This window comes from Trachymyrmex septentrionalis, unplaced genomic scaffold (genome assembly GCF_001594115.1).
Source record: "Trachymyrmex septentrionalis isolate Tsep2-gDNA-1 unplaced genomic scaffold, Tsep1.0 scaffold9, whole genome shotgun sequence".
NCBI classification, from domain to species: domain Eukaryota; kingdom Metazoa; phylum Arthropoda; class Insecta; order Hymenoptera; family Formicidae; genus Trachymyrmex; species Trachymyrmex septentrionalis.
In genome coordinates, this window is record NW_017306091.1 from 786132 (window position 1) to 797122 (window position 10991).

Consider the following 10991-nt stretch of genomic DNA (forward strand, 5'->3'; position numbering starts at 1 on the left):
ATATATAAATAGATGCCATATAAAAATATAAATAATATTCTTTATAGGTTTTAGATGGAAATTTATTGATTATCAATTTTTAAATATCTAACGTCAAAAGCTTTAAATAAATATCTTTGTTCTTAAAAGAAAAAAGTAAATTCTATTATTTTATATTATACCAACAAGTATAAGTCATTTAAAGGACACGAATTCACTTTTTTTTTAACAAAAAATGATACATTTAATGAATATGTTGTATATTAAATTAACATTGATATCTTGATAGAAGATACAGTAAGCGGAAAAGACTTCGAAAAACTCCTTATACGAGATTAATATATAACGTGTACGGATTTGCAGCATTCGCTCATAGCATGCCATACAGGATGCGTAAACGTGACAAGCATTGAAGTCTCTCTCGGGAAACTCCTAAAGAAAGATGACGTAGTCATCTCCGGCTATAATGGACCATCTCAAACCAGTTCTACCGTTTTACTACATCGTATCTACTGTTTCTATTAGTATCTGATCGTTTGTCTGGTAGTAGTAAATAATAGAAACAATAATTACTCATTGCTCGACAATGTACGAATGTCTTTGGCTGCTGAGGATGCCACCTTCGCGAATCGCTCGCGGCTGCGTTCGGGATCCGCGGCGTCCCTTTCACTGTTGGGAATATCCTCATTATATATACGAGCTTTCGATCAGGATACTCTTGACAATGGATCGGCACTCGGCGCCGCAGTGTAAACGAAGCAATTGGTAAAGCAACATTCGCGAGCCGGCCTCCGCCGAGATCGCTGAGATGTGGATCCGCAGCTTGCAATGTTCTCTGGCGGTGTTTTTCGCATGCGCGTTTTTCGCCGGTTCAGGTAGACTCCCATATTATAAAATCTATTACAGTTTTACCGTGTCATTAAATATTTACCGTACGCGCGCCCAATCAGGCGATTTTTAAATCAAAATATAATTGCATACGCATTTGTATGAAAAAATTAATCATTTAAAAGCTCCCTTATTTATTAAATAAGTTTTTTTTAATTGATAATTTTATCTCTTTTTTTTTTGCTTTCTGTGAGATAGATATAAATAGAAAAATTATCTATTTTTTTTTATACAAACGGTAAATTAAGAGATGAAATGATTTTAAAAATAAGTAATTTAATTTTGAGAAAGTATGTATATTATTAATTAATTAAAAAAAAAACAGTTATATTATTTTATAAATTAATAATTATTAATATAGTTACAAAAATATATATAATTTATAATAATTAATGAAATTATAATATAATTTATAATCAGAACTGTTTAGGAAAGCATTTTTTATATTTGATTACATTTTGAATGATTTTAATTCATTGTAGTCTGTCAAAATTATAATTATGAACTTATATTGTTTTAAATTTCAAGTACACATGCATGAATAAACAATGAAAGCAATAGCGATGCCTTTAGTGTGTATATTTATTCCTCCTTTGTGTACAACTCAATGAAATCATCTTTATAAATAATATTGGAGGCCACATCTCTTTGGTGCCATAACGTCATAATTACATATATGGTTGTTGGCCTATCTGCGGAGGAGTACAATTGTTTTCACGTGTATTGTGTAACATTTTCTGTTACGAATTATTGACAAAAATTTACAACATTCGTCCAGAAACTGTCGAAATTATATTGCAGACAAATGAGAAGTATTCAGTCAATTTTATTTCTGTGAGAATAAAGTCATATACATATATTCTATTGCACGCTATACAAATTTCAACATTTTATGGCCGGACCTTTATTCATTATTACAATTTATTAATACTTGATTATTCTACGTAAGAATATTTCAGCGACGTTAATTATAGACTATGTGCATGAAGTTTATAACTTGACGATTGTAATTTTCAAAACTTTGTATAAATAAAAAAAGAAACAAAAAGGTATATGCTCATATATATCATTTAAACATTGCTAAAAATGACTCTTATGTATTTATTTTTTTTTTAGATAGTGTATCAGCTGGTGCATACGCCGGTGCATACGCTGGAGCCGGTGTATGTAAAAATTTTTCCTATAATTTCTCATAATTTTTTAGACAGCATGTTATATTTACTCAGAATAATCGCCTTTCTCATAAATACTCATCAAACGTGTATGAGAAAATATGAGAAATAAAATATTTTATATGAGAAAATATGATTTTTTTCTATATATTTTGTCATCATTTATATGATTTTCTTCTTCCAAATATGCCACATTTTATTCATATTTTCTCATAGAAAGTATTCTGTTTCTCATATTTTCTCATATACATGATAACAATTTTTTTCATAATTTCGAAGTTTTTTCAAAATATCTTACATAATTTCACATAATTATTTACAAATTGTTAATATAAAAAATTATAAAAAATTTTATGAGAAAAATTTTTACCAGGCATCTGCATTAAGCAGCACCAGTGTGCTTGAAGACACAGAAAATATTCCTGGTACTCACGATAGACATAAAGGAATTCGTAGCTACGACAGCACCGGTTTTCCGCACGACAACAATGCTAACCGTGGTGTAAAATCTTATGGCACGCCTTCAGGACACGGCGTCAGCTATGATCATGGAATAAAAGGCGGAGGTCACGGGTATAATAAGAATGATGATTGCTCTAAATGCAAATGGGAGAACGACGATTACTGGGAACGGGATGAGCCGGAGGAGGAGGGAGATGAAAACGATGGGGATGAATGCGATGATGGTCAATACAGACCACATAAAGTGCATCATGGTCCTGATAGAGGACACAAACCAGGATCGCATCCACTTGGTGTACATAAGACTGGACCTACGGGCGTTTACGTTGATGGTGGAGGCGGTAGCCCTGGCAGTCTTTTAGGCGGTAGCCCTGGCGGTCCTTTAGGCGGTAGCCCTGGCGGTCCTTTAGGCGGTAGCCCTGGCGGTCTTTTAGGCGGTAGCCTTGGCGGTCCTTTAGGCGGTAGCCTTGGCGGTCCTTTAGGCGGTAGCCCTGGAGGTCCTTTAAGCAGTAGCCCTGGCGGTCCTTTAGGCGGTATCAACTATCCGAGCACAGGATATTCGAGACCAATGGCTGAGATCAGTGGCTATGAAAGCACTCCAAAACCTGGATCCAGCTGGAATACTCCATCCGCTGACGCGTCAAAACCTGGATACAGTAGCGTAACCGCTGGCGCTTTTGGAACAACACCGAGCTCTTGGCCAGACTGGAACCGAGGGACAACACCTAGTAGTTTTGGTTCTTCGCCGAAACCCGTTTGGGACGGTGGACACGACGGCAGATTTCCTTCTTCACAGAGACCTGGTGCACCTGTCCTAAACTTCGACGTAACGACAAAACCCGGACAAGGATGGCCTACCAATCAATTCCCGAGCAGTTCTTCTTCCGCGATACCATATGCAGGAAGTGGCATATCTTCTCCAAGTTATGGAAATCCGCAGAAAAGTCAGAATAGGCCTTACGGACAATCTGGAACACAAAGTGCGTGTTTGTAATTTAATATTTTAATTTAATATTTTTATTGTTCATTCATTAATATTCATTCAATAATATTAGTGTATATTTATTCATTAATATTAGTGTAACTATTATGCAGTAAGATGAATAAGAAAATGATGCAAAATATAATTTATTATATTGAACGGGTACATTAGAAACGGTGAAATATCTGTCAACATAAATTTTTTAAAAATGTTAATAATGTTAAATAATGCATCTACTTGTACAGGCACATATACTGGCGCTTATGCTGGAGCAATGGTAACATCTGGTGTTGGAAGCCCTTACGGAGCAACCTCTAGCTTTGGAAGAAAAGATCATCCATTTGATCTCCATAAGCCAACAAATACCCAGACATCACAAAGACCATATGGTGGAACAGATCAAGCATCCTCTAGCACTGATAGTAACTATTATGGCCTAGGAGGTTATAACAAACCTACACCTGGTTCTTATAGTACGCCCACAACTGTAATAAATACTATCGGAACTACTAAAAGACCATATGAAGGAATCGATTCACCTAAAACTGTTCCTGAATTCCAAACTGATCCATTTGCTTCTCGAAAATCACCAGGATCACCAAGCGGTGCTTATGGACATCCGGGTGTTACAAAACCGAGTTATGGAAGTACTACTTCCTGGTTAGGTCAAACTGGAAGTAGTCCTTGGCATGGTACAGGAACTACTCCTCATACTGGATTTCCAACGTTAAATACTGGATTTGAAACAACTAAAACTCCATTTAGTCACGTTAGCACCCCAAGTTCTATGTTATCTGCTCCATACGACAGAACAGGACCGAAACAACCTAACTTTAATATTGCGAGTAGTAGCGCAATTGCAAGTGCTGGTGCAAGTGCGTTTGGAATATCTCCTAGTACATACAACACTCCCAGCATAACTGGGACTACTTCATTGTATGGTACAACACCAGCGTACAGAGGAAGTTCAAGTTATACTCCCGGGGTCAAAGGTTCTATCGGAAGTACTAAACCTGCTTATGGAATTGTTCCCCATGGTACATATCCTAATATCGAAAGTGGTACCTGGCCTGGAGGACAGCCCGGTAGTGGCACTAGACCTTGGTCTAGTGGAAAACCTGGAGATGGAAGTGGAATTACGCCTGGTAGATATTCTCCAGGTATTTTGCCTACCAAGCAACCTCAAGGAAGTGGAACGTGGCCTTCCGGACAACCAGCAAGTGGAAGTGGAGCTTGGCCAGGCCAAGTACAATCTGGACCTGGAAGTGGACCTGAATGCGGACCAGGTAGGAATTGTGGAAGCGCCACTGGTTTGCAAGGAGGTAGTAATTGTGGAGGATGTTGCGGGAATAATTGTAACAGCGATTGTAGTGGAAGAGATAATGTACCAGCACAGGGATTGTGTGGTGGAGTAATAGGTTCTAGTGGTGTTAATAAAACATATTATCCCGCGGGAACTGGCGATGGAAATGTTCCAAATATTGGAGCAGCATATGGACCGGATTCACTTCATAATATCGAAGCTGGTACTAGACCAGTTTATCCTGGAACGCAAGGTAAGAAAAATAAGAGAAAAATAATATTGATAAATTGATTAAATATTTAACTGTTTAGACAGCTGATGTTATTTTACGCATTACTTAAATGATTAAATATTTTAATATTTATCTTTTAAGTAATACGTCAAATAATACAAAAAATATCACATACTAGCTGTTTGATAGTTATAAATGATTAAAGCTAAATTTTAATTTTAATTTTCATTAAAGGTACAAGTATAACATCCGAAAGTCCTGTGCCATGGAATTCAGCAAATCCATTCTTATATGGAGCTGGAAGTATGTGCATTAATAATTGAAAATTTTAATTGAATCTTTATCATTTTTAAATTATTTCTTATTTTTATGGTAAAACAATAGTAGTTCATAACTAAAAAAAATATAAGAAAATTTTTTGTAACAATAAATTTATGTTTAGAAGCAATTAATTACATAAAATAATATATTTAGATTTACTCATCATATGTAAATTATATGAAATATGGTATATCTATATATATATATACATACACTTATTATATGAAATATATATTATGTGATTAAAAATATTCTCAAATATTAATAATTAACGATATTAATTTTTAAAAATTTCAATAATTACATTTTTTTGATCTCTAAAAACATATAACAGTCTGTAAAAATACATATAAACGTTAGTTGTATTTTAATCCATTGTTTAGGTAGTACTCCAAGCAGTATTTCAGATCCTTGGATTGAAAATGCAAATAATAAACCAATTGGTCCAGGAAATCCTTTTCTCGATTCAAGTTGGAATCGTCCTAAGTCTGGATATAGCAACTCATATAATGATAGAAATGTGATTCCTCATAAAGAAAACACAAAGCCTGTTGATCAAAGAAATCTTTTTCTAAATAATAACAATAGAAGAGGAGATAACAGTGCTAATCCTAACGAAGGTGTGAATCCGCTTGAAGAAAAGATACCAAAAGGAAATAATCCTTTCCTTATACCTTTGATAGTTGGAAATGGCGGTTCAGATAGATCATATGGTAAATATCCAGACAGATCAGGAACACCAGGAAGTTTTCCTGGTTCAGGAACACCAGGAAATTATCCTGGATCGGGAACACTAGGAAATTATCCTGGATCGGGAACATCAGGAAATTATCCTGGCTCAGGAACACAAGGAAATTATCCTGGCTCAGAGATATCAGGAAATTATCCTGGCTCAGGGACACCAGGAAATTATCTCGGCTCTGGAACACCAGGAAATTATCCTGGATCGGGAACACCAGGAAGTTTCCCTAGCTCAGGAACACCAGGAAATTATCCCGGATCAAGAACACCAGGAAATTATCCTGGATCAGGAACACCAGGAAGTTATCCTGGATCGAGAAGCAATCCTCAAAGTCCTGATCCAGCACAATGTAAGTTGGGTCTGTTTGGTTGTGGGGCACCCGGTAGTGGAAGCTACGCAGGTGGCAAACACCCAGGAGGAGCATTCGGCGGAAATGTTGAAACCGATACTGGAAATCCAGGAAGCGTTGGCAATGTTCCTGGTGGGAATCCCGGAATTGGGGGATTCGCTGCCGGCGCAGATCATCCAGGATCAGGAGGGAATAATTTAGCGTCGTCCGTTAGCGGTGCTCAAGCGCGAGCTTACGCTGGATCTTTCAGTTCTGCTCAAGCTTCCAGCTCCAGTTTTGCCGGCTCTTTTCCCGGTGCGTCAGGTTTGTTATTTGCAAAAATATGTTTTAATAGACATTCGCAAAATATAATTCTGTGAAAAAAATTTGAAAGTGCGATTTATTTTCAATAGCTGGAAACGTCACGTTTTTAAAATAAAAAATATATAATCAATATTATTCTTAAAATTCATAAAAATTATAATTTAGAACACAATATTTTGCAATTATTTTAAAATTAAAAAGTCTTTTCGAGATATAAGATATGTTATTGACAATGATAAAATGATATTGATCAAATGTACTAGAAACTGCGTTTCTTTATTTATATTAAAATTAAGATTATGATCCGAAAATAAATAGGCAAACGAACGACTGTTTAAAATAGGATAACTAGCGTTGCGTTAACAAGCCACACGATCATTAAGATTAGAACGAGAGTGTATGCCGATTGTAAATCAAGTCAACGATGCGTTCATAATTCCACGGCATTTATATCCCCGCGATGTCAAGTAGATCATACCGATGGAAGTTTTCTCACGGCTAATATCACGCCTTAGCGAGACATTGTAGCAGTATTTTTTGAAACGAAACGAATATATGCGAGATAAGAACGTAATCTCTCTCACAATGAGAAAAATGGCCTCAAGGTCAGCCACGTTTGCATTACGAGAGATTGGAAATACGCGTGTGATTGATGCGTTCCTTCGTACAATGATGCATAAATCAAAGATAGCAGCGTCTTAATTAATAGTAAGCGCCGATTCCAGGTATCCGTTTCCGTTCTTTGAGTACGAAAGCTGTTATACACATATACAATTCGTATTGGCCATAATTAATTTACCATATCAGCAATCATGTTTTTTAATGCATTTCTGTTTATTATAGAATAATAACAATTGTCGGCAGTTTGTAATAATTCAGCTATTTAACAAGATTTGTATGATATTTTACAATATTTGAAATATTTATAAACAAAAGTTAAATTTAATTTAAATTATATTACGATGAGAACAAATTTCATCCAAGATAAAATGTTGTTGATTTTATCAGATAATTTTAAACAAGTTCTTACTTATTTGAGAATATGTGGCTTAAAAGTTCTTAGCACACTAGTATACAAATAAAATGCGAAGATGACAATTGATCTATGTAAAAATCTATTAAACTTTGTATTCACAGAATCTGCCAATAATTTTGGTGGAAATTTGTCTCCTAATGGAGCACAAAATCAAGGCGGACGTAATTCCTGGGCTTCCAGTGGTGCCTCTGCTTTTGCTAGTAGTAGTGCCGGAAGTAAGTTTTCAATAGGATTATTTAAACATGTATTCAGAGAGATGTAATTATTTAACGTAAAAATTGTAGAAAAGAATGTTAAAATATTAAAATATTATTGCAGGTTGGCCAGGAAATCATCCTATCGACGTGAAGGGTTAACAGTTTAATCGAAAGACGAATATTAAAATATAATAAATACAGACGATGACATAATTCTGAAATATATTGTAATATATATTTGACGTCTCGTTACTTAATCATAAAATGCTTAACGTCTGTCATGTAAAGCTTTATGTATAAAGAGATTTTATATTTATTTGACGTATCGTTTATTTATTGTAACCGATACGAGTAGATAAAATTTTTCCTTTGTACATATCTTATTGTTAGTTAACTGATGAAAAAGTAAATAGATTCTCAGAATAACGTGTATAATAATGGTTTACGTCACATGTCCTTATTATCAATTATTTTGATAATTGGCAATGTAATATTCCATTCCATGTTTTTTAACGGACTATAGAGTTATGACTCTATAGTCCGTTAAAAAAACGTTAATTTTGAATATTTTTGCTTTATTGTTTTTTGAATATCTTTGCCTTATTGTTATTTTAAGCAAGATAGATTCCATAATTAAGTCCATAATTAAGTCCTTAAATCAATACAAATAGGAACTCTTAATTTTCCATGACAGTAATATTTGATCTTATTATCTGAGGGAATGGATGATTAATGCATTAAACACCCAGTATATATTAATGAGCGAGCTATTATCCTTAATATTCTTACGACATAGAAGTAATTACAACTCACTGAGAAATGTATAAAAGAACGTTTTTAGTTGTACAGATTCAGTCTTTCTTCTGGACCTCAGTTTCTTCTGTTTACAAGCATCATGAAGATCATCATATTAATTTCTACTCTATTAATATTATTAATTCAACTATCTAACGCACAGTGGGGTCGTAAGTCTTATTATTATTATTTATGTAATGAAAATATTCCTTAAAGAGTACGATCAATGGAAATAATAGCAATACCATGGTGTAATTTTATTATTAATTATTATATCTAATATAGAATAAAATTTAAATTCAACAATAAAATTTATATCTTGGAAACCAATATTTTATTGTTATGGCTATTTTATAAAAGTAGTTTTAATTAACAAAATTTATATTTTAAGATAACTTTTGATTTTCATTGCATTTTATAGAAATAAAATTTTGATTAATAAAATATAATTTATATATAGATATAAGTTACATCATGTGTGAAATTTTATTTTTCTCACGTTTTCTTTGGCATCAATTAAAGATGTTTAATACAGACTTTTAAATTCTTAGATAAAATGAATGACAGAACTGCTTCCAATTTAAGTGTTATGTTATTTATATATCGTTCGAGAACTAACGATTAGTAATTAAAGATATTCATTTAAGTTTTATAATCTAAGTGGTTTTATAACAGTAAATAATTTATGTAATAATTAAATCTTGTAAAATATTTTTAACAAATTTTGAATTTTATATATAATTTAGATGGGATGATGGAATTTTATATATAATTTAGATTTAGGCGCTTTAGATGTTGGCTATGGAAATGAAGGCTATAGAAATTATCCGAATGACAATAAACAAAACTGGAACAGTATGACGCGACAATATCCACCAGGACAATATCCACCAGGACAATATCGCTCATTGGGATAAAGAGATAAGTAAGTTAATGTTTTTTTTTAAACTAAATTAAGTTAAAGTTAATGGCTTATAAAATTAATAAAATTAAATTAAAAGTTGAAGGAATAAAAAATTAACTTAATAAAAGTTAAGATTGAATTAACTTACGTTTAAAAAAAAGTTAATTTTGAAAAAAATTATTTTACTTTAAATAACAGTATATATATATATATATAGATTACTCCAATATAGATTACTAAAATTGTAAAATAAGGCTTTATGAATAAAACAATTTTAATATTAAAGAGCATGAAAAGCCAATACTGGATATTTTAATGAAATTATTATATAATCTTTCGGAATTGAACTAAATTATTTACAAAAGTCTCGACACATTTATCGTTCTATCTTCAGTGTGACAATCAATAATATATATAAGAAATTGACGATAATATAAATTATTGTAAACATTTTATATTTCTCCTAAATTAGTCAGATTTAATTTATCGCTGCCTGATCGCATTGTTTTAATGTGAAATTTTAATCTTCTATTAATCTTTCGTTAAATACTTATGAATTCGCTGCTGGATATGTCTTTATTCAGTTGTTATGTATCCAGCAGCGAATTCAAATATTTAATAAAAGTAGGATAATGGAAAGTTAAAATTACTGTTAATCACTGTTTTACAATAATTTTTCATCTAAGGCTCATATTTCATATTTATATTGCTGAAATATAACGTACGTTTATGATACTTAAAATTAGTGTGATTTAAATATAAGCGAGAATTGACAGAACCTAGCGAACCAATAAAAACTGGCTATCGTATGGTGTGACTTTTATTATACAGTCTCTAATCATAGGATCATTGAACTTTTTCTAAATTAATTCTCTAATATTTAAGATTTTATAGAAAAAAATATTAGTCTTAAGGGGGTATACCCACCTAGACGGTCGAAAAAAAAGCCTATTTTCTGGAATTTTTTTAAGAAAATCTATAGGAGTTATGCAATTAATTTTTTTCCCAAATGATTGTGTACATTTTCGAGAACATTTCAATTTTTTTATTCATGAAAATACAATAGAATGGCTGAATAAATGAGACATCCGCCAAGAGCAGCAAAAAAATGTGGTAGACAGGCCTGTGTCATCTGTAATCATCAGAATCAAAAAATTCAAAAAGAATATTAAACTTGGTATTATAATTTAGTCTTTGACGTACGGATTTTTTTTTAGGTGGCTTCCTTTCTTTTTAATCGGCGAAATAAGATCGTATTTTTACCTAAAAATCGCTTTGTTATATTCAAATTGCCGCCATTTTGTCAAAAAGCCATATTTTCAAAAT

At 32.7% G+C, this 10991-nt stretch overlaps 1 protein-coding gene and 1 long non-coding RNA gene across 3 annotated transcripts in view; both read left to right on the forward strand.

The window, feature by feature from the left end:
• The first annotated feature begins 692 nt into the window (after nt 1-692).
• LOC108755908 (collagen alpha-2(IV) chain-like) lies at nt 693-8264 on the forward strand. Of its 2 annotated transcripts, none has more exons than XM_018499315.1 (8): nt 693-854; nt 1984-2030; nt 2413-3481; nt 3729-5039; nt 5253-5321; nt 5723-6733; nt 7871-7984; nt 8088-8264. In XM_018499315.1, the coding sequence occupies exons 1-8, from the start codon at nt 788-790 to the stop codon at nt 8123-8125; spliced, it is 3726 nt and encodes a 1241-aa protein (XP_018354817.1). In that variant the 5' UTR covers nt 693-787; the 3' UTR covers nt 8126-8264. The 2 variants fall into 2 exon arrangements, with proteins under 2 accessions (XP_018354817.1, XP_018354818.1); XM_018499316.1 differs by having other exon boundaries at nt 5723-6724.
• Nucleotides 8265-8531: 267 nt separating this feature from the next.
• The window catches only part of LOC108755911, a 4406-nt gene continuing 1946 nt past the window's right edge, over nt 8532-10991 (forward strand). The window contains exons 1-2 of the long non-coding RNA XR_001939796.1: nt 8532-8931; nt 9539-9686. This is a non-coding gene — a long non-coding RNA (uncharacterized LOC108755911). The remainder of the gene's footprint in view (nt 8932-9538; nt 9687-10991) is intronic.

Coding starts and splice junctions, on each gene's coding strand:
- LOC108755908 (XM_018499315.1), top strand. CDS start 788: ATGTGGATCCGCAGCTTGCAATGTTCTCTGGCGGTGTTTTTCGCATGC. Junction 5,040..5,252: donor AGTTTATCCTGGAACGCAAG/GTAAGAAAAATA, acceptor TTTTCATTAAAG/GTACAAGTATAACATCCGAA. Junction 7,985..8,087: donor TGCTAGTAGTAGTGCCGGAA/GTAAGTTTTCAA, acceptor ATATTATTGCAG/GTTGGCCAGGAAATCATCCT.